The 24,207-nt window shown below is 49.8% G+C and overlaps 1 protein-coding gene across 2 annotated transcripts in view; it reads left to right on the top strand.

Annotated features, from left to right (window-relative positions):
* styxl1 (serine/threonine/tyrosine interacting-like 1) overlaps window positions 1-24,207 on the top strand; it is an 87,404-nt gene that overhangs the window by 12,173 nt on the left and 51,024 nt on the right. For both annotated transcript variants that reach the window (XM_072469195.1, XM_072469196.1), the window contains exon 2: window positions 16,515-16,576. In XM_072469195.1, the coding sequence (XP_072325296.1) occupies window positions 16,515-16,576 (62 nt within the window). The remainder of the gene's footprint in view (window positions 1-16,514; window positions 16,577-24,207) is intronic.

Here is a 24,207-nt window from a genome sequence, read left to right as displayed (position 1 = left end):
AAGCTTGCGGCTAGCTAGGCATCACCGCAACCGGAAGTCGAGGGAACCATGGTTGACAAGAGAGGTTGAATGTCTTGTTAAGAGGAAAAAGGAGACTTATGTAAGGCTGAGGAAACAAGGTTCAGACAGGGCATTGGAGGGATACACGATAGCCAGGAGGGAACTGAAGAAAGGGATTAGGAGAGCTAAGAGAGGGCATGAACAATCTTTGGCAGGTAGGATCAAGGAAAACCCCAAGGCCTTTTACACATATGTGAGAAATATGAGAATGACTAGAGCGAGGGTAGGTCCGATCAAGGACAGTAGCGTGAGATTGTGTATTGAGTCTGAAGTGATCGGAGAGGTCTTGAACGAGTACTTTTCTTCTGTATTTACAAATGAGAGGGGCGATATTGTTGGAGAGGACAGTGTGAAACAGATTGGTAAGCTCGAGGAAATACCTGTTCGGAAGGAAGATGTGTTGGGCATTTTGAAAAACTTGAGGATAGACAAGTCCCCCGGGCCTGACGGGATATATCCAAGGATTCTATGGGAAGCAAGAGATGAAATTGCAGAGCCGTTGGCAATGATCTTTTCGTCCTCACTGTCAACAGGGGTGGTACCAGGGGATTGGAGAGTGGCGAATGTCGTGCCCCTGTTCAAAAAAGGGACTAGGGATAACCCTGGGAATTACAGGCCAGTTAGTCTTACCTCGGTGGTAGGCAAAGTAATGGAAAGGGTACTGAAGGATAGGATTTCTGAGCATCTGGAAAGACACTGCTTGATTAGGGATAGTCAGCACGGATTTGTGAGGGGTAGGTCTTGCCTTACAAGTCTTATTGAATTCTTTGAGGAGGTGACCAAGCATGTGGATGAAGGTGAAGCAGTGGATGTAGTGTACATGGATTTTAGTAAGGCATTTGATAAGGTTCCCCATGGTAGGCTTCTGCAGAAAGTAAGGAGGCATGGGATAGTGGGAAATTTGGCCAGTTGGATAACAAACTGGCTAACCGATAGAAGTCAGAGAGTGGAGGTGGATGGCAAATATTCAGCCTGGATCCCAGTTACCAGTGGCGTACCGCAGGGATCAGTTCTGGGTCCTCTGCTGTTTGTGATTTTCATTAATGACTTGGATAAGGGAGTTGAAGGGTGGGTCAGTAAATTTGCAGACGATACGAAGATTGGTGGAGTTGTGGATAGTAAGGAGGGCTGTTGTCGACTGCAAAGAGACATAGATAGGTTGCAGAGCTGGGCTGAGAAGTGGTAGATGAAGTTTAACCCTGAAAAGTGTGAGGTTGTCCATTTTGGAAGGACAAATATGAATGCGGAATACAGGGTTAACGGTAGAGTTCTTGGCAATGTGGAGGAGCAGAGAGATCTTGGGGTCTATGTTCATACATCTTTGAAAGTTGCCACTCAAGTGGATAGAGCTGTGAAGAAGGCCTATGGTGTGCTCGCGTTCATTAACAGAGGGATTGAATTTAAGAGCCGTGAGGTGATGATGCAGCTGTACAAAACTTTGGTAAGGCCACATTTGGAGTACTGTGTACAGTTCTGGTCGCCTCATTTTAGGAAGGATGTGGAAGCTTTGGAAAAGGTGCAAAGAAGATTCACCAGGATGTTGCCTGGAATGGAGAGTAGGTCTTACGAGGAAAGGTTGAGGGTGCTAGGCCTTTTCTCATTAGAACGGAGAAGGATGAGGGGCGACTTTATAGAGGTTTATAAGATGATCAGGGGAATAGATAGAGTCGACAGTCAGAGACTTTTTCCCCGGGTGGAACAAACCATTACAAGGGGACATAAATTTAAGGTGAAAGGTGGAAGATATAGGAGGGATATCAGAGGTAGGTTCTTTACCCAGAGAGTAGTGGGGGCATGGAATGCACTGCCTGTGGAAGTAGTTGAGTCGGAAACATTAGGGACCTTCAAGCAGCTATTGGATAGGTACATGGATTACGGTAAAATGATATAGTGTAGATTTATTTGTTCTTAACGGCAGCACGGTAGCATTGTGGATAGCACAATTGCTTCACAGCTCCAGGGTCCCAGGTTCGATACCGGCTTGGGTCACTGTCTGTGCGGAGTCTGCACATCCTCCCCGTGTCTGCGTGGGTTTCCTCCGGGTGCTCCGGTTTCCTCCCACAGTCCAAAGATGTGCAGGTTAGGTGAATTGGCCAATGATAAATTGCCCTTAGTGTCCAAAATTGCCCTTGGTGTTGGGTGGAGTCGTTGAGTTTGGGTAGGGTGCTCTTTCCAAGAGCCGGTGCAGACTCAAAGGGCCGAATTGCCTCCTTCTGCACTGTAAATTCAATGATAATCTATGATTAATCTAGGACAAAGGTTCAGCACAACATCGTGGGCCGAAGGGCCTGTTCTGTGCTGTATTTTCTATGTTCTAGCGCGAACAACAGTGGGGAGAGGGGGCATCCCAGTCTCGTCCCCCGGCGCAGTCTAAAATAGTCCGATGTTGCCCTATTCGTCCGTACGCTTGCCACAGGAGCCTGATACAGCAACCTGACCCAGTCAATAAAGCCCCGCCCAAATCCGAACCGTCCCAGTACCTCCCACAGATAATCCCATTCTACCCGATCAAAAGCCTTTTCTGCATCCATTGTGATCACTACCTCCACCTCCCTACCTTCCGGGGGCATCATGATCACGTTTAACAACCTTCTTACATTGGCCACCAACTGCCTACCCTTAACAAACCCCGTCTGGTCTTCCCCAATAACGTCTGGAACACAATCCTCAATCCTGGAGGACAACATTTTGGCCAGCAATTTGGCATCCACATTCAACAGGGATATCGGCCTGTAGAATCCGCACAGCTCCGGGTTCTTGTCCCGCTTCAGAATCAGCAAAATCGTGGCCTGTGACATCGTCGGGGGCAGCACTCCTCTTTCCCATGCCTCATTGAACATCCTCATCAACCCAATATCCCAGAGAACCTTTTATAAAACTCCACTGGGTACCCGTCCGGCCCCGGGGCTTTACCCAACTGCATGGCCTTCAGACCCTCCACTATCTCTTCCAACCCGATCGGGGCCCCCAGTCCTTCTGCCAGCTCCCCGTCCACCTTTGGGAAATTCAGCCCTTCCAAGAAGTGCCTCATCCCCTCCGGCCCCGTAGGAGGTTCCGACCTATACAGCCTACTGTAGAAATCCCTAAACGCCTTATTCACCCCTGCTGAATCTCCAACCAGGTTCCCATCTCCGTCATTTACTTTCCCTATCTCCCTCTTTCTAAGCTGCTGTGCAAGCATTCTACTGGCCTTCTCTCCATACTCATAGATCGCCCCCCTCGCCTTTCTCAGCTGCTCCACCGCCCTCCCTGTGGTTAACAAGCCGAACTCCGCCTGTAGCCTCCGCCGTTCCCTTAAAAGCCCTGCCTCTGGGGTCTCCGCATACCTCCTATCAATCTGTAGTATCTCCTTTACCAGTCGGTCTGTCTCTGCCCTGTCCACCTTCTCCCTATGGGCCCGTATCGAGATCAGCTCCCCTCTGACCACCGCCTTCAGTGCTTCCCAGACCACCGCTGCTGAAATTTCCCCCGTGTCGTTGACCTGCAGGTAGTTCTGAATACATTTCCTCAGCCGCTCGCACACTCCTTCGTCAGTCAAAAGCCCCACATCTAAACTCCATTGTGGGCGCTGGTTACTGTCTTTACTAACCTGCAGGTCAACCCAGTGCAAAGCATGGTCTGAGATTGTGATCACCGAGTACCCCATGTCCACCACCCCTGCCAGTAAGGCCCTGCTCAAAATAAAGAAATCAATCCGGGAGTACGCTTTATGCACATGTGAGTAGAAGGAGAACTCCTTCACCCTCAGCTGCCCAAATCTCCATGGATCCACCCCCCCCCCCCCCCCCCCCCCCCCCCCCCCCCCCCATCTGCTCCATGAACCATTTTAATTCCTTTGCCATTGCTGGCAGCCTGTCTGTTTTTGAGCTTGACTGGTCCAAGCCAGGGTCAATAACTGTGTTGAAGTCCCCTCCCATGACCAACCTGTGCGAGTCCAGGTCCGGTATCTTCCCCAGAATCCTCTTTATAAACTCCACATCATCCCAATTTGGCGCATACACATTTACTAATACCACCTGCACCCCCTCCAGTTTCCTACTGACCATAATGTACCGACCTCCCACATCCGACACTATTCTACCCACCTCAAACACCATCCACTTATTGATCAGGACCACCACTCCTCTAGTCTTTGAGTCTAGTCCCGAGTGAAAGACCTGACTGACCCAGCCTTTCCTCAATCTAATCTGGTCAGTTACTGTAAGGTGCGTCTCCTGCAACATTACCACGTCCGCCTTCAGTCCCCTAAGATGCGCGAACACACGTGCCCTCTTGACCAGCCCATTTAATCCTCGAACATTCCAGGCGATCAGCCTGTTTGGGGGGCTCATTGCACCTCCCCTTTGCCAATCAGCCATCCCCTTTATTCGGCCCGCCCCCAGCCCATGCTCCGCGCCTCCACCAGCCCGCCCCCAGGCAGCCTCCACCCCCAACCTCCTCTCTGTCCCTTAGCCCATGTCCCTCCCTCATCAGCAGAACATTTACCCCCCCCCCCCTAGTAACAACACTCTGTGTCCTGCTGACTCTTGGGCAGGATGGTGGCACAGTGGTTAGCACTGTGGCCTCACAACACTAGGAACCCAGGATCGATTCTGACCTTGGGTGACTGTATGGAGTTTGCACATTTTCTCCGTTTGAGTGGGTTTCCCCCGGCTGCTCCGGTTTTCTCCCACAATCCAAAGATCTGTAGGTTAGGTGGATTGACCGTTTTAAATTGCCTCTTACAATCCAAAAGGTTGGTGGGGTTACAGGGATGGAGTAGGGGCGTGAGTCTAGGTAGGGTGCTCTTTCGGAGGGTTGGGGCAGACTCGATGGGCCAAATGGCCTTCTGCACTGTAGTGATTCTGTGTTGTGTGATCTCTATTTACTACTCCAAACACTTCCATGCTAAAACTACTACTATTGCTAAACACATCCATTCAGGTCAGGTTCCCAGTTTTGTCGTAGAAAAATGAGAGCGTCTTTCCCTCCTGAACAACTTTCCTTCAGGCCAACATGCATATGTGGCCAACGTAAATGCGGCCTCTGGGCTGATCATTCAAGTTCATGATACTTAAATTTCTCAATTTATTTTGAGTTTTCAGTCTTCATTCCTATGGATTACTTGTATGCAGTGGCATAGGAACATAGGAGCAAGAGTAGGCCATTTAGTCCCTTGAGCCTGCTCAGCCATTTAACCGGATCATGGCTGATCTTCTACCTCAACACCATTTCCTCACACCATCCCCACATCCCTTGATGTCATTGATATCTACAAATCTATCAATCTCTGCTCTGAACATACTCACTGACTGAGCCTCCATAGATCTCTGCAGTGAAGAATTCCAAAGATTGACCACCCTCTCCATCTCGGTCCTAAATGGTCTACCATTTAAGACTATCTCCACTGGTTCTAGACACCTTTTCCACCAACCAAGGGAAATATCCGTCCTGCATCTACCCTGTCAAACCCTGTAAGAATTATGTACATTTCAATGAAATTACCTCTTGTTCTTCTGAATTCTAGAGATTGCAGACCCAATTTCCTCAATCCTTCCTCATAAAATAATCCTGCCATCCCTGGGATTAGTCTGGTGAACCTTCATTACACTCCGTCTACGACCAGTATGTCCTTCCTTAGAGGAGACCAAAGCTTCACAGAATACACAGTTGTTTCACCAAGCTCCATACAATTGCAGCAAGACTTCCTTACTCCTGTACTCAAATTGTCTTGCAGTAAAGAGTTACGTACCATTTGGGTGGCATGGCGGCACAGTGGTTAGCACTGCTGCCTCACAGTGCCAGGGACCTGGGTTCAACTCCAACCTTGGGTTCATTGCCTTCTTTAAGGATTTGTTTGTGGCCAGCAGCTAGGAGGGGCTGGGTGGAGTTTGTACATTCTCCCTGTGTCTGCGTGGGTTTCCTCCCACAGTCCAAAGATTTTATAAAAATATATTTTTATTCCAAACATTGCAAAAAATTCACATACACATACAAAACAATTTTTTTAAACCAACGAACAGTAATAACCCCAAGACCCCCTAGCACTACCCTCCTCCACCAACTGCACCGTTCACCCAGCCCCTCCTAGCTGCTGGCCACAAACAAATCCTTAAAGAAGGCGATGAACGGCTTCCACCTGGAGTAGAACCCTTCTTCCAACCCTCTGATGGCTTAGTTAATCTTGTCTAATCTCAGAAATTCTGCCAAGTCCCCCAACCATACTGAGGCCCTAGGTGGCACCGCCAACCTCCATCCAAGCAGGACTCGTCACTGGGCTATCAGAGAGGCAAAGGCCAAGATATTGGCCCTCTTCCCCTCAAGAAGCTCCGGCAAGTCCGACACCCCAAAAATCGCCACCAGTGGACACCGCTCCAGTCTAACCCCCCCAAACACCAACATGGTCACAAAGAACGAGACTCGGAACTCAACCAATTTTGGGCAGGACCAGAATATGTGCAAGTGGTTCTCCAGCTCCCTTAGACACCGTTCACACCTTTCCTCTAAACCGGGGAAGAACTCACTCATGTACACTCTATGCAGGTGTACCCTGTAGACACCTTTAAATTGTATTAGACTCAGCCTGGCACAAGAGGTGGAGTTCACCCTATACAAAATCTCTTGTCGTTATGAAATGTTATGAAGTTTTTGAATTTTGACTGTTTCCCACAATCCAAAGATGTGCAGGTTAGGTGGAATGGCCATGTTAATTTGCCCCTTAGTGTCTCAAGGTTAGGTGGGGTTACGGGATAGGGAGGGGGTGTAGGCCTAGATAGGGTGTTCTTTCAGAGGGTTTGTGAAGACTCAATGGGCCGAATGGCGGCCTCCTGCACTGTATGAATTCTATGATTTACCTTCCTAATTACTGCACCTGCAGTTAGCTTTCAATGAGTTCATAGAATCAAAGAATCCCAACAGTGCAGAAGGAAGCCATTCGTCCCATCGAGTCTGCACCAACCCTCCGAAAGAGCACCCTAACAGGCCCACTCCCTCACGCTAACCCCGTAACCTTTGGACTTATTGAAGTTCTTTGAAGAAGTAACATGTGCTGTAAAGCTAATAGAATATTATCATATTATCATTTATTGAAAGGGGAATTTAATACAAAAATAGGGAGATTATGCTTCAGTTATACAGAGCACTAGTTAGATGTAATGTGTACAGTATTGGTATTTAAGGAAGGATGTAAATGAGTTGGAAGCCATTCAGAGAAGGTTTATCAGACAACGACCTGGAATGGATGGGTTGTCTCGCGAGGAAAAGTTGGACAGGCTAGACTTGTATCCCCTGGAGTTTAGAAGAGTAAGAGACAATCTGATTGAAATATATGAGATCCTGAAGGGTATTGACAAGGTGGATGTGGAGAGGATGTTTCCTCCTGTGGGAAAATCTAGAACTAAGGGGTCATGGTTTAAAAATAAGGGGTCGTCCATTTTTCAGTCCGTTTTCATGTTCCTCGCTAGCTAACTTCCATATTGTATTTTCTTTTCATCAATTTCTCAGTTCTCCTTTGTTGACTTCTAAAATGCTCCCAATTGACTTCCGGTTGCGGCCATGCCTGGATAGGTCGCACATTCAGCAGCTCCCGCCGGGAACGGACTTTAGGGCTCTCTAGAGGGGCCCAAACGGCACTTGTTCGAAGGCTTCCAGTGTGGGAAGGTGACAGCAAGGTCCCCCCAACAGTATATGGATTGGACCAGGAGTGGAGCGGTGAAAAAAGGGATCTTGGAGCAGCGAAAAGTGAGAGGGAGAAAAAGCAAGATGGCGGCAGGTGGAGACCAAGCAGCATGGTCGCAGGAGCAGCAGGAGTTTCTTAAACGCTGCTTTGAGGAGCTGAAGACAGAAATGCTGGCGCCAATGAAGGCGGCGATTGAGAAGCTAGTGGAGACCCAGAGGGCCCAGGGGGGCGGCGATCCGGGAGGTGCGGCAGAAAGCCTCGGAGAACGAGGATGAGATCTTGGGCCTGGCGGTGATGGTGGAGGCACACGAGGGCCAGCACAAGAGTTGGGCGGAAAGATTTGAGGACCTGGAGAATAGGTCGAGGAGGAAGAATCTTCGGATTCTGGGTCTCCCTGAAGGAGTGGAGGGGCCCAATGCCGGGGCATATGTGAGCACGATGCTCAATTCGCTGATGGGCGCGGGAGCCTTCCCGAGCCCCCTGGAGCTAGATGGGGCTCATCGGGTCCTGGCAAAGAGACCCAAGGCCAACGAGCTGCCAAGGGCTGTAGTGGTGAGGTTTCACCGCTTTATGGATAGAGAGTGTGATTTGAGATGGGCCAAGAAAGAGTGGAGCAGCAGGTGGGAGAAACACGGAGATCCGAATCTACCAGGACTGGAGTGCTGAGGTGGCCAAGAAGAGAGCTGGCTTTAATCGGGCTAAGGTGGTGCTCCATCGGAAGTGGGCGAAGGTTGGTATGCTGCAGCCAGCGCGATTGTGGGTCACATTCCAAGATCGGCACCACTACTTCGAAACGCCTGAGGAGGCTTGGAGGTTTATACAGACTGAAAAGTTGGACTCAAATTGAGGGTTTGTGGTTGTGGGGGGGGGATGTCTGCTGTATATATGGTTTTAACTACGTGTAGGGAATGTTCCCTTGGTTGGGTGCTGGATGGGGATGGGTGAAGGGATTTGATGGGGAGATGGTGGGAGAGTGTGGGCGCCGGTGTTGGAGGGAGGGGAGGCCCAGGGATGGGGAAATTGAGATAAGGCCGCAAAAGGAGTAGCGCCAGAGGGGGCGGGGCCGGCTCAGGAAAGCGCAGGCTTTTTCCCGCGCTAGGGAAGGACGGCGGTGGGGGTCGGAGGATCACACACTGACTGCTAGGGAGGAGGGGGAGGGGGGTTTCCCACACTGGGGGGGCTGATGGGAAGGCAGGAGAGGCCGGGGTCAGCAGGAGTCAGCTGACTTACGGGAGTGTTATGGGGGGAGCAAAAGAGCTCGATATGGATCTAGCTGCATTGGCCAATGGGGAACTGGAAATAGGAGAGCAGGTCGGGGCAGGGATCCGCCATCTGGGGGACTGGAGGGTGCGGGAGGCACGGGCACGTGACTGGCCTAGAAAAGGGGATGGCTAGTCGGCAGGGAGGGAGGGGGTGAGTAGCCCCCAATCCGGCTGATAACTTGGAATGTGAGGGGCCTGAATGGGCCGGTTAAGAGGGCCCAAGTGTTCGCGCACTTAAAGGGACTGAAGGCAGACGTGGTCATGCTTCAGGAGACACATTTGAAGGTGGCAGACCAGGTCAGGTTGAGAAAGGGATGGGTAGGACAGGTATTCCATTCGGGGCTGGATGCGAAGAACAGAGGGGTTGCAATACTGGTGGGGAAGCGGGTGTCGTTTGAGGCCAAGAATATTGTAGTGGATAATGGAGGCCGATACGTGATGGTGAGCGGTAGGTTGTGGGTGGTACTGGTAAACGTATACGCCCCGAACTGGGATGATGCCGGATTTATGAAGCGCATGCTGGGTCGGATTCCGGCCCTGGAGGCAGGAAGCTTGATAATGGGGGGGGATTTCAACACGGTGCTGGATCCCAGCATTAGATTGCTCCAGATCCAAGACGGGGAAGAGGCCGGCTGCGGCCAAGGTGCTTATGGGGTTTATGGACCAGATGGGGGGAGTGGATCCATGGAGGTTTGCTAGGCACCTGGCCAGGGAATTCTCATTCTTTTCCCATGTACATAGAGCCTACTCCCGGTTAGATTTTTTTGTTTTGAGTAGGGAGCTAATCCCGAAAGTGGAAGGAACGGAGTATTCGGCCATAGCCATCTCGGAACACGCCCCGCACTAGGTGGAGTTGGAGTTAGGAGAGGAGAGGAACCAGCGCCCGCTGTGGCGTCTTGATGTGGGATTACTGGCAGATGAGGAGGTGTGCGGGAGGGTGCATTGAGAGATACTTGGAGGTCAATGACAACGGAGAGGTTCAGGTGGGGTTAGTCTGGGAGGCGTTGAAGGCGGTGGTCAGGGGAGAGTTAATCTCCATTAGGGCCCACAGGGAGAAGAGAGAGGGCAGGGAGAGTGAGAGGTTGGTGGGGGAGACCTTAAGGGTGGACAGGAGATATGCAGAGGCCCCCGAGGGGGGACTACTTAGGGAGCGGCGAAGCCTCCAGACGGAGTTTGACCTGTTAACCACAGGGAAAGCAGAGGTACAGTGGAGGAAAGCACAGGGGGTGACATATGAGTATGTGGAGAAGGCGAGCCGGATGCTGGCACACCAGCTCCATAAGAGGGAGGCAGCGAGGGAGATAGGTGGAGTTAAGGATAGCAGGGGGAATACGGTGCGGAGTGCGGTGAGAGTAAATGAGGTATTTAAGGACTTCTATGAGGACCTGTACAGACCCCAGCGGGGGAAGAGGGGATGTGACGATTTTTGGATCAACTGAGGTTCCCGAGGGTGGAGGAGTAGGAGGTGGCTGGTTTAGGGGAGCCAATTGGGTTGGAGGAGCTGGTTAAAGGATTGGGGAACATGCAGGCGGGGAGGCCCCGGGGCCAGATGGGTTCCCGATCGAGTTTTATAGGAAATATGTGGACCTGCTAGGCCCGTTGTTAGTGAGGACTTTCAATGAGGCAAGGGAGGGGGGGGGCCCTGCCCCCGACAATGTCCGGGGCGCTGATCTCGCTGATTCTGAAGCGGGAGAAGGACCCACTGCAATGTGGGTCGTATAGACCGATCTCGCTCCTCAGTGTGGATGCTAAGTTGCTGGCAAAAGTGCTGGCTACGAGAATTGAGGACTGTGTCCCTGGGGTGATTCATGAGGACCAGACGGGATTTGTAAAGGGCAGGCAGCTAAACACTAATGTGCGGAGGCTCCTCAACGTCATTATGATGCCATCGGTGGAGGGAGAGGCGGAGGTAGTGGCAGCTATGGAAGCGGAGAAGGCCTTCGGCCGGGTGGAGTGGGAGTATCTTTGGGAAGTGTTGCGGAGGTTTGGGTTCTGGGAGGGGTTTATCAGTTGGGTCAGGCTCCTACATAGAGCCCCGGTGGCGAGTGTGGCTACGAATCGGCGGAGGTCGGCTGTACCGAGGGACGAGGCAGGGGTGCCCCCTGTCCCCCTTGTTGTTTGCATTGGCAAATAAGCCTTTGGCCATGGCACTAAGGGAGTCCAGGAAATGGAGGGGGTTGGTCCGAGGGGGAGAGGAACATCGGGTGTCGCTGTATGCGGACGACCTGTTGCTGTATGTGGCAGATCCAGTGGAGGGGATGGTGGAGGTCATGCGGATCCTAAGGGAGTTTGGGGACTTCTCGGGCTATAAGCTCAACGTAGGGAAAAGTGAGCTCTTTGTGGTGCATCCAGGGGACCAGGGAAAGGGGATAGACGACCTACCATTGAAAAGGGCGGAAAGGAACTTTCGGTACTTGGGGATCCAGGTGGCTGGGAGCTGGGGGGCCCTGCACAAGCTCAATTTGACGCGGTTGGTGGAGCAGATGGAGGAGGATTTCAAAAGATGGGATGTGCTGCCACTCTCGCTGGCGGGCAGGGTACAGTCGGTTAAAATGATGGTCCTCCCGAGGTTTCTCTTTGTGTTCCAGTGCCTTCCCATTATGATTATCAAGGCCTTTTTTAAACGGGTAGGTAGGAGCATCATGGGTTTCGTGTGGGCAAATAAGACCCCGAGGGTAAAGAGGATGTTTCTGGAGCTTAGCAGGGACAGGGAGGGCTGGCGCTGCCGAATCTGTGCGGCTACTATTGGGCAGCCAACATGGCGATGATCCGTAAGTGGGTAATAAGAGGGCGAGAGGGTGGCGTGGAAGAGGTTGGAGATGGCGTCCTGCAGGGGCACGAGCCTGAGGGCGCTGGTGATGGCACCGCTGCCGCTCTCGCCGACAAGGTACACCACGGGTCCGGTGGTGGCGGCAACGTTGAAGATCTGTGGCAGTGGAGATGGCATAGGGGCGGGATGGGAGCCTCAGTTTGGTCCCCAATTCGGGAGAACCATCGGTTCGTCCCGGGAAGGATGGATGGGGGGTTTCGGAGCTGGCATCGGGCAGGGATCAGAAGAATGGGGGACCTGTTTATAGATGGGACGTTTGCGAGCCTAGGTGCGCTGGAGGAGAAGATTGGTTTACCCCCGGGAAATGCATTCAGGTATATGCAAGTGAGGGCATTTGTGAGGCGGCAGGTGAGGGAATTCCCGTTGCTCCCGGCACAGAGGATTCCGGACAGGGTGATTTCGGGTGTATGGGTCGGAGAAGGCAAGGTTTTGGCAATATATCAGGAGATTAAAGAAGAGGAGGAGGCTTTGGTAGAGGAGTTAAAGGGCAAGTGAGAGGAGGAGCTTGGGGAGGAGATTGATGAGGTTTTGTGGGCTGATGCCCTGAGTAGGGTTAATTCCTCTTGCGCCAGGCTCAGCCTAATACAATTTAAGGTCACTCTTTAAGGTCACTCACAGAGTGCATATGACAGGGGTGAGGTTGAGTAGGTTCTTTGGGATGGAGGACAGGTGTGGGAGGTGCTCGGGAAGCCCGGCAAATCACGTCCACATGTTCTGGTCGTGCCCGGCACTGGATGGGTTCTGGAGGGGTTTCGCGAAGACTATGTCCAAGGTGGTGAAAGTCCAGGTCAAGCCGAGTTGGGGGTTGGCATTATGGGGTAACGGACGAGCCGGGAGTGCAGGAGGCAAAAGAGGCCGGTATCCTGGCCTTTGCATCCCTGGTAGCCCGGCGGAGGATCTTGCTATTATGGAAAGACGCGAAGCCCCCCAGTGTGGAAGCCTGGATAAATGACATGGCAGGGTTCATTAAGCTGGAGAGGATAAAGTTTGCCTTGAGAGGGTCTGTGCAGGGGTTCTTCAGGCGGTGGCAACCGTTCCTAGACTATCTCGCAGAGCGCTAGGAGGCGGTCAGCAGCAGCAGCAGCAACCCGAGGGGGGGGTGTGTCTCTTTCGGGGGGGTATTTGGGCTGGTGGGGGGGGGGGGGGGGGGTTTCCCCAAGGGTACTTTTGAATGTCATATGGGGGGTTAATATATGCGGGAGAAACCCAATGTATAAGTATTTTATTATTTTTGATTGTTGTGATTGTGTTCTTTTTGTTATGGGGGGGGTTTGTTTGTTAAAAGTTTTGTTGGAAAAATTTGAATAAACATGGGAGAAATTCTCCTTAATCGGCGCGATGTCCGCCGACCAGCGCCAAAAACGCCACAAATCAGTATGGCATCGCGCCGCCCCAAATGTGCGGAATCCTCCCCATCTTGGGGGGCCGAGCCCTTACCTTGAGGGGCTAGACCCATGCTGGACTGATTTCCGCCCCGCCAGCTGGCGGGAAAGGCCTTTGGTGCCCCGCCAGCTGGCGCGGAAATGACATTGCCGGGCGGCGCATGCGCGGGAGCATTAGCGGCCGCTCACGGCATTCCCTGCACATGCGCAGTGGAGGGGGTCTCTTCCACCTCCGCCATGGTGGAAGGAAAAGAGTGCCCCCACAGCCAGGCCTGCCCGCGGATCGGTGGGCCCCGATCGCGGGCCAGGCCACCGTGGGGGCACCCCCCCTGGGGCCAGATCGCCCCGCCCCAGGACCCCGGAGCCCGCCCGCGCCACCTTGTCCCGCCGGTAAGAGAGGTGGTTTAATCCACGCCGGCGGGACAGGCATTCTAGCAGCGGGACTTCGGCCCATCTGGGCCGGAGAATCGCCGTGGGGGGCCCGCCAACCGGCGCGGCGCGATTCCCGCCCCCGCCGAATCTCCGGTGCCAGAGAATTTGGCAACCGGCGCGGCGCGATTCCCGCCCCCGCCGAATCTCCGGTGCCAGAGAATTTGGCATCCGGCGGGGGCGGGATTCACGCCAGCCCCCGGCGATTCTCCGACCCGGTGGAGGGTCGGAGAATCTCGCCCCATATTGTTTTTTAAAAAATAAAATGCTCCCAATTCTCAGGCTTACTACTTATTTTGGCAACTTTATGGTTCTTCCTTTGATTGATAGAATCCTAACTTCTCCTTTTAGCCATGGTTGGATAATTTTTCCTACTACTACTGGCTTCTTGTATCTTAAGCGAATCCTAACTTCTCCTTTTAGCCATGGTTGGATAATTTTTCCTACTACTACTGGCTTCTTGTATCTTAAGCGAATATAAATTTGTTGCAAACCATGAATTAATTGTTTAAATCCTGGCTATTGCCCGGCTACCTACATACCTTTTAATATAGTTCCCCATTCTACTTCAAACAACTTGCCCTTCAAACCTTTGTAGTTTCTTTTGTTTGGATTATTATTAATATCTTTATTAGTGTCACAAGTAGGCTTACATTAACACTGCAATGATGTTACTGTGAAAATTCCCGAGTGCCACACTCCAGCGCCTGTTCGTGTACACAGAGGGAGAATTCAGAATGTCCAATTCACCTAACAGCACGTCTTTCGGGACTTGTGGGAGGAAAACGGAGCACCCGGAGGAAACTCACGCAGTCACGGGGAGAACGTGCAGACTCCACACAGACAGTGACCAAAGCCGTAATTGAACCCTGGTCCCTGGAGCTGTGAAGCAACAGTACTAACCACTGTGCTACCTTGCCGCCCTAGTTTCGGATTGAACTACATCACTTTTAAACTTCATATAAAATTGCATCATGTTATGGTCACTCTTCCCCAAAGGTTTCTTAACAAGAAGATTATTCATGAGCCCTTTCTCATTGTACAATACAAAAATAGCCTGTTCTCTAGTTGATTCTTCAATATACTGTTCTAGACATTGAAGATCCCTAAAATTTGTAACATTTGTGTAACTTTATTGATGCTGAGAATGTTTGTTGTTCATATTTCCATGGATATAAAAAGGTGGCTACTTATCAGTGAAACAGCAGAAATTCAATCAAAATGGCTGTGCCATCCCAATTATTGGCTTCCATAACACCATTTGTGGTCAGACAAGGAGCCAGCCTTTGCTTTAGAGTTGCTCACATTATCGCTCTTTGAAACACCAAGAAGCTCTAGTGATTCAACATGCTGATGTTGGAATGTGAATGAGGTGGAAAGGAGTTCATGATTATGATTCCCAATTCATCAATTTACACTGTCAGCATGGTTGTAATGGGAATGCAATACATTGAGCCTTCCCAGAAGATGGGTAGAAATCCAAGAATACACTAGAATTATACAACCGAAGGTTGGTTGGAGAACACTGTTTGCATGCCTTAAGTGTGATTATCCTTTGAAGACAGTGGGTGGGATTTTCTGCATCCGCTGCAGTGTGCCTTGTGGTGGCGGCGGCGGTCACGTTGACCGGTGACGGTCACGTTGACCGGTGACAGGATCCTCCAGACCTGACGTTCCCGCCGAATGGAATGGCCAGAAAATCCTGCCGATTAAAACAAAATTGAATCACAGAAAGGAAAAGTGCATTGGCCTGGCAGAAACACATTGATTGATTCAATTTCCAAACTTGGGATTGGTCCTTCATCTCTAAGTTTTTAAATGTGTCATTACCACCCTGCTCATATCTCTCCCACATGGGCGGCACGGTAGCACAGTGATTAGCACTGCTGCTTCACAGCGTCAGGGACCCGGGTTCGATTCCAGGCTTGGGTCACTGTCTGCATATTCTCCCCGTGTCTGCATGGGTTTCCTCCAAGTGCTCCGGTTTCCTCCCACAAGTCCTGAAAGTCATGCTTGTTCGATGAATTGGACATTCTGAATTGTCCCTCAGTGTACCCGAACAGGTGCCAGAGTGTGGCGACTAGGGGATTTTCACAGTAACTTCATTGCAGGTGTTAATGTAAGCCTACTTAGGACAATAATAACAATTGATGAATTAATTCCCTGTTCAAATCCCTTCAGTTCATTTCCTCTCTATCCACAGCACTGTGATTGCACGGGTGAAATCACTAATGCCATAATTTATGACTGTCGTCGTGTTTATTATCTGACATGTTGTCGGCTCGATTCCTAGATACTAAAACCCATATCCTATCCAAACTAGTCTTGATGATACGTTTTGTGTTTGAAGGTGTGACATATTGTAAAAGTAGTCTATCATCCAAATCACAATACGCAATCCCAAAGGATAACTGTGAGTAAAATGAAAGTCTGGGTTTAGTGCCGACCTCCAAATATTTCTTCCATAAAAAGAATCATCACACATGTTAATAGGGTTGTGCTTTGGCATTAGAAAACACACAAACAGTAACAAATATCATTTATAAAAATGTGTTTCCCTAAAGTTGTATTTACAAACCATGAACAATGCTGTGGGAGATTCATGTTACAAATTTCTAAACCTCAAATTTTATCAGAACAAATAAAACCGCTCATAATAGTAAAATAAAAGCAAAATGCTGCGGATTCTGGAATCTGAAACAAAAACAGAAAATGCTGGAAAAAGTCTGTAAGTCTGGCAGCATCTGTGGAGAGAGAAAATAGAGTTAACGTTTCGAGTCAGTATGACTCTTCTTCATTTCATGCCTTTACTCGTCTGATACAGAATGAACTTGCCAATCTCTTTTCACTGTAATGTAAATATACTCGAAATAGTTTTTTAAACTTTATTACAGATGTACGATCCAAATCTGAATATGATGAAAGTCATGTGATAACAGCCAAGAGAGCAAGAACGGTAACATTTTTCTTTGTGGTTAACAGAAGAAGAAATAATTTATGTAACGCGCCCATCTTGTGATATCTCAAATTCATACACAATGTTGCTCAATTTTGTGGTAGGCAGAACGTCTTTTTGGACTGATGGCAGCATCCTGTTATTGGAAAATACCACTCGCGTTGTCACTGCGAAAATGGGAGGAAGAGTTGGACAAGGAATTAGAGGCGGGATTGTGGGAGGATGCCTTGATTAGGGTTAATGCATCCTCGTCATGTGCCATGCTCAACCTGATACAATTCAAGGTGGTGCACAGGGCACATATGACAGGTTCTTTGAAGGGGTGGTGGATAGGTGTGTGTGGTGTGCGGGAGGGCCCGCGAATCATGTCCACATATTTTGGGCATGTCTGAAGCTTCGGGGATTCTGGCAAGGATTTGCCGATGCCATGTCCACGGTATTGATGGTACGGGTGGTTCCGAGTCCAGAGGCGGCGATTTTTGGTGTGTCGGAAGACCCGGGGGTCCAGGGTGCGAGAGAGGCTGATGTTTTGTCCTTTGCTTCCCTGGTAGCCTAGAAATGGATCTTATTGGCGTCGAGGGACTCAGAGCTCCTGAAATCGGGGGTATGGGTCAGTGACATGGCCGTGTTTCTCAGGCTTGAGAAGGCCAAGTTCGCCCTGCAGAGGTGGCAGCTGTTTATCAACTTCTTTGCAGAAAATTAAGCTGTCAGCAGATACAAAGGGGGTGGGGGGGGTTAGGGAAGGAGCGGGGGATGTTAGGGACGGAGGGAGGTAGAGGGGTATGGTTGAGGCAGGATTAGTTAATGGGGGAGACAGACTGGGGAACTGTATGTAAGCCATGTTGGCTGGGTGTGGTTGTTGGTTGGGTGGGTGTTATTTTCTTTGGGTTTTTTTTGCTCTTGAAATTGTTGTTAAAAATTTATAAATGCCTTAATAAAATGTTTTGTAAAAAAAGGAAATGAGTCGTGGGGGAGGGGTCAGCATGGGGGCGGATGGAAGCGGCTTACTGTAGGGGAACGGGTTTAAAGGATTTATTGTCAGTGCCTCTGCCGTTCTCAGTGGTGGTGTGGGCCTTAAGGGTGTGGGGTAATAGAGGCAGCATTTGGGACTGGCGGGTGCCTTGGTGTGTGCACCGATCTGCAATAACCATAGGTTTGCGCCGGGGGGGTTGGATGAGAGGCTTTGGCAGGCAGGGATTGAGCAATTTGACGATCTGTTCATAGGGGAAAATTTAGGAAGTTAGAGGACCTGGAGGAAGAGTACGGGTTGCCCAGGGGTAATGGTTTCAGGTACCTGCAGATCCGGGATTTTGTAAAGAGAGAGGTGCTGGCCTTTCCTGGACTGCCACCTCGGGGGTTGCAGGATAAGGTACTGACGAAGGATGAGAAAGGGGAGGGGAAGGTGTCCGAGGTCCACAAGAAGTTGATGGACTGGGAGGGCTGCCCTGGTGGGGGACATAAAGCCTAAGTGGGAGGAGGAGCTGGGAGGGGAGGTGGAGGCTGGGACCGAGACGGAGGCCCTTTGGAGGGTGAATGCATCATCGTCGTGTGTGAGGCTAAGGCTCATTCAGTTTAAAGTAGTCCACAGAGCACATATGCCGGTAACACGGATGAGTAGGTTTTTTGAGGAGGTAGATGATAGGTGTGGGCATGTCCTAAGCTAAAGGGGTTCTGGCAGGGGTTTGTGGACATAATGTCCGAGGTGCTGGGGGTGAAGGTGGCCCCGGGTCCAGAGGTGATAATATTTGGGGTATCAGAAGACCCTGGGGTCCATGGTGCGAGAGAGGCCGATGTTTTGTCCTTTGCCTCCCTGATAGCTCGGCAACGGAACTTGCGCGGGTGGAGAGGCTCAGAGCAGCCGAAAGCGAGGGTGCGGGCGAGCGACCTGGCGGAATTTCTGAGGCTGGAGATGGACAAGTTTGTCCTGAGGGGGTCGGTCGATGGTTCACTCGGAGGTGGAAAACATTTATTGATTTCTTTAAGGAGGATTGAGGGGTCGGCATGAGGGGTGGGGGGTGGGGGGGGGGGGGGGGGGAGTGTAAGGGGATTAAAATGGGGAAGGCAGGATGGGTGAAGGGGGCAGTATTGGGGGAGTAGAGAGGGGGCGGAAGTGGGTGCGGGTTGTTTATGGTATTGCATGATTTTTCTTCTGCTTTTGTTTGTTTTTATGAAAATGCAGCATATTCTCCCCATGTCTGCGTGGGTTTCACTCGCACAACCCAAAGATGTACAGGGTAAGTGAATTGGCCACACTAAATTGCGTCTTAATTGGAAAAAGAAAGATTTGGGTACTCTAAATTAAAGAAAAACAAGAAAATGCCTTGAATAAAATATTTTTTAGACTATATACACAGCTCGACTAGTTCCCTACTGGGTCTTCTCTAGTCGGCTTCTGACTGGCCGACTATTTATACAAAGGCACATTAACTTAGTTAAGGGTTCCCCGCCCCTAATCAGGAGCTCGTATTCTGCAAACTCCACAGGGTAGTGGATCATCCCTACTCTGTAAGACCCGTGCGGGTTACAACAGTGGCCTACTGAACATCGCTGAAATCTGGTGAAATCAAAGTACTCAGAAACTTGTGTCTTAAAATCATCTGATAATAACAATGATCTTTATTGTCACAAGTAGGCTTACATTAACCCTGCAATGAAGTTACCGTGAAAAGCCCCTACTCGCCACATTCCGGCGCCTGTTCGGGTACACAGAGGAAGAATTCAAAATGTCCAAATTACCAAATAGCATGTCTTTCGGGACTTGTAATCTAGGTCCACAATGTGTCATGCACAGATACAATACAATATTCCATAGGTCAACATAGACACACAGTGATGTGATGTTACATCAATAGATAGGCCTGAAGTTTTCATCTGTCAGGTGCGTGCCCCAGCAGGATTGGAAGTAGGCGCAAAATGCCCTTCTGGTCGCCGTCAGCTCCTGAATGTGATTTGACACTGGTTTTGCCAATTAACGGGCAGTCAGCATGAATCCCGCGCTAGAAAAGTCTCAGCCCTGCCGAGGAGGGGGTTAAGAGAGCAGACGCTGAGAACAGGGAGGGTGTAGGTTGACGCTTCTAATGGGTTCCAGCAGGTGGCAGTCACTGCAGAACTGTCTCAGATTGCTGCAGACATGTAAAAAATAAACTGTGATAGAAACACACTGCAAACAGTGTCTATGCAACACATTCAAACGCAAACCTCAGTCCTGAGACAACTTCTTTCAGCCCTGACACTTCATCCCACACCAAATTGAGGTTGGAACGCAGTCGGGCCATGTGGCACAATGTTCGATTGTCCCCTTAATGGTCTAAATTGCCTGCTTGATTATCGGCAGGTGAGCTCCTGACTTACACGTCCGCCCGCCAGCCAAAATAATGAGTGAGCGATGATGTTGGGACATGCACCCAACGTCTTCTCCTGCAGTTTCATGTGCTTTCCAAGGCATGCGCACTCTCGCACAAGCAACATAAAATTCTCATCATAAATGAGGAAAAGCTTCTGCCCAGCTAGAAAGTTTAGAACTAGGGGTTATAATTTCTGGATAAGTGTATGGCCATTTCAGACTGAGATGATCAAAAATTATCCATTCAGAGTTTTGTTATTCTCTGGAAAGTCCTGCCTCAGAAGGCTGGGAATGATAAGCCATTGTGTATATTCAAGATCAAGACTGTTCGGTTTTTAGACATTACGGGGATCAAAGAATATGGGGATAGTGTGGGAAGATGAGGTTGACGCTGAAGATCAGCCATGATCTATTGAATGACAAAGCCAGTGGGCTCTTATGATTTATTCCTGCCCTAATTTCTTAAGTTCTATTTTAAGTGGCAGAGCTAAAAGATGTTGCGTTCTTTACAACTAAATGGAGATAAAAGTAAGAAATTATAAATTAAACAAATGTACTAGTTAAGCAACAGCCTGACATAGTCATACTCACAGAATCATACCTTACAGACAATGTCCCAAACGCTACTATCTCCATTCCTGGGTATGTCCTGTCTCACCAACAGGACAGATCCAACAGAGGTGGCGGTACAGTGCTATACAGTCGGGAGGGAGTTGCCCTGGACACCATGAAGTCTCATAGCTTCAGGTTAAACATGGGCAAGAAAACCTCCTGCTGATTACCACGTACTGGTGCCAGGTGCCAGGGTCCAGGATGTCTCCGAACGGGTAGAGGGCATCCTGAAGGGGGAGGGCAAACAGGCAGAGGTCGTTGTACATATTGGTACTAACGACATAGGCAGGAAGGGGCATGAGGTCCTGCAGCAGGAGTTCAGGGAGCTAGGCAGAAAGTTAAAAGACAGGACCTCGAGGGTTGTAATCTCGGGATTACTCCCTGTGCCACGTGCCAGTGAGGCTAGAAATAGGAAGATAGAGCAGCTAAACACGTGGCTAAACAGCTGGTGTAGGAGGGAGGGTTTCCATTATCTGGACCACTGGGAGCTCTTCCGGGGCAGGTGTGACCTGTATAAGAAGGACGGGTTGCATCTAAACCGGAGAGGCATAAATATCCTGGCCGCGAGGTTTGCTAGTGTCACACATAGAACATAGAACAATACAGCGCAGTACAGGCCCTTCGGCCCACGATGTTGCACCGAAACAAAAGCCACCTAACCTACACTATGCCATTATCATCCATATGTTTATCCAATAAACTTTTAAATGCCCTCAATGTTGGCGAGTTCACTACTGTAGCAGGTAGGGCATTCCACGGCCTCACTACTCTTTGCGTAAAGAACCTACCTCTGACCTCTGTCCTATATCTATTACCCCTCAGTTTAAAGTTATGTCCCCTCGTGCCAGCCATTTCCATCCGCGGGAGAAGGCTCTCACTGTCCACCCTATCCAACCCCCTGATCATTTTGTATGCCTCTATTAAGTCTCCTCTTAACCTTCTTCTCTCCAACGAAAACAATCTCAAGTCCATCAGCCTTTCCTCATAAGATTTTCCCCCCATACCAGGCAACATCCTGGTAAATCTCCTCTGCACCCGCTCCAAAGCCTCCACGTCCTTCCTATAATGCGGTGACCAGAACTGTACGCAATACTCCAAATGCGGCCGTACCAGAGTTCTGTACAGCTGCAACATGACCTCCCGACTCCGGAACTCAATCCCTCTACCAATAAAGGCCAACACTCCATAGGCCTTCTTCACAACCCTATCAACCTGGGTGGCAACTTTCAGGGATCTATGTACATGGACACCTAGATCCCTCTGCTCATCCACACTTTCAAGAACTTTACCATTAGCCAAATATTCCGCATTCCTGTTATTCCTTCCAAAGTGAATCACCTCACACTTCTCTACATTAAACTCCATTTGCCACCTCTCAGCCCAGCTCTGCAGCTTATCTATATCCCTCTGTAACCTGCTACATCCTTCCACACTATCGACAACACCGCCAACTTTAGTATCGTCTGCAAATTTACTCACCCACCCTTCTGCGCCTTCCTCTAGGTCATTGATAAAAATGACAAACAGCAACGGCCCCAGAACAGATCCTTGTGGTACTCCACTTGTGACTGTACTCCATTCTGAACATTTCCCATCAACCACCACCCTCTGTCTTCTTTCAGCTAGCCAATTTCTGATCCACATCTCTAAATCACCCACAATCCCCAGCCTCCGTATTTTTTGCAATAGCCTACCGTGGGGAACCTTATCAAACGCTTTGCTGAAATCCATATACACCACATCAACTGCTCTACCCTCGTCTACCTGTTCAGTCACCTTCTCAAAGAACTCAATAAGGTTTGTGAGGCATGACCTACCCTTCACAAAGCCATGCTGACTATCCCTGATCATATTATTCCTATCTAGATGATTATAAATCTTGTCTCTTATAATCCCCTCCAAGACTTTACCCACTACAGACATGAGGCTCACCGGTCTATAGTTGCCAGGGTTGTCTCTGCTCCCCTTTCTGAACAAAGGGACCACATTTGCTGTCCTCCAGTCCTCTGGCACTATTCCTGTAGCCAATGATGACATAAAAATCAAAGCCAAAGGTCCAGCAATCTCTTCCCTGGCCTCCCAGAGAATCCTAGGATAAATCCCATCAGGTCCCGGGGACTTATCTATTTTCAGCCTGTCCAGAATTGCCAACACCTCTTCCCTACGTACCTCAATGCCATCTATTCTATTAGCCTGGGGCTCAGCATTCTCCTCCACAACATTATCTTTTTCCTGAGTGAATACTGACGAAAAATATTCATTTAGTATCTCGCCTATCTCTTCAGACTCCACACACAATTTCCCATCCCTGTCCTTGACTGGTCCTACTCTTTCCCTAGTCATTCGCTTATTCCTGACATACCTATAGAAAGCTTTTGGGTTTTCCTTGATCCTTCCTGCCAAATACTTCTCATGTCCCCTCCTTGCTCGTCTTAGCTCTCTCTTTAGATCCTTCCTTGCTACCTTGTAACTATCCATCGCCCCAACTGAAACTTCACACCTCATCTTCACATAGGCCTCCTTCTTCCTCTTAACAAGAGATTCCACTTCCTTGGTAAACCACGGTTCCCTCGCTCGACGCCTTCCTCCCTGCCTGACCGGTACATACTTATCAAGAACACGCAGTAGCTGATCCTTGAACAAGCCCCACTTATCCAGTGTGCCCAACACTTGCAGCCTACTTCTCCACCTTATCCCCCCCAAGTCACGTCTAATGGCATCATAATTGCCCTTCCCCAGCTATAACTCTTGCCCTGCGGTGTATACTTATCCCTTTCCATCATTAACGTAAACGTCACCGAATTGTGGTCACTGTCCCCAAAGTGCTCTCCTACCTCCAAATCCAACACCTGGCCTGGTTCATTACCCAAAACCAAATCCAACGTGGCCTCGCCTCTTGTTGGCCTGTCAACATATTGTTTCAGGAAACCCTCCTGCACACACTGTACAAAAAACAACCCATCTATTGTACTCGAACTATATCTTTTCCAGTCACTATTTGGAAAGTTAAAGTCTCCCATAATAACTACCCTGTTACTTTCGCTCTTATCCAGAATCATCTTCGCCATCCTTTCCTCTACATCCCTAGAACTATTAGGAGGCCTATAAAAAACTCCCAACAGGGTGACCTCTCCTTTCCTGTTTCTAACTTCAGCCCATACTACCTCGGAAGAAGAGTCCCCATCTAGCATCCTCTCTGCCACCGTAATACTGCTCTTGACTAGCAGCGCCACACCTCCCCCTCTTTTACACGGGAGGGTTTAAACTAGTATGGCAGGGGGGTGGGCACGGGAGCAATAGGTCAGAAGGTGAGAGCATTGAGGGAGAACTAGGGAATAGGGACAGTGTGGCTCTGAGGCAGAGCAGACAGGGAGAAGTTGCTGAACACAGCGGGTCTGGTGGCCTGAAGTGCATATGTTTTAATGCAAGAAGTATTACGGGTAAGGCAGATGAACTTAGAGCTTGGATTAGTACTTGGAACTATGATGTTGTTGCCATTACAGAGACCTGGTTGAGGGAAGGGCAGGATTGGCAGCTAAACGTTCCAGGATTTAGATGTTTCAGGCGGGATAGAGGGGGATGTAAAAGGGGAGGCGGAGTTGCGCTACTGGTTCGGGAGAATATCACAGCTGTACTGCGAGAGGACACCTCAGAGGGCAGTGAGGCTATATGGGTA

The sequence above is a fragment of the Scyliorhinus torazame genome, chromosome 12 (genome assembly GCF_047496885.1).
Source record: "Scyliorhinus torazame isolate Kashiwa2021f chromosome 12, sScyTor2.1, whole genome shotgun sequence".
Taxonomy (NCBI): Eukaryota; Metazoa; Chordata; class Chondrichthyes; order Carcharhiniformes; family Scyliorhinidae; genus Scyliorhinus; species Scyliorhinus torazame.
Note: the sequence above shows the minus strand (reverse complement) of the source record. Positions and strands in the feature narration are given on the sequence as shown.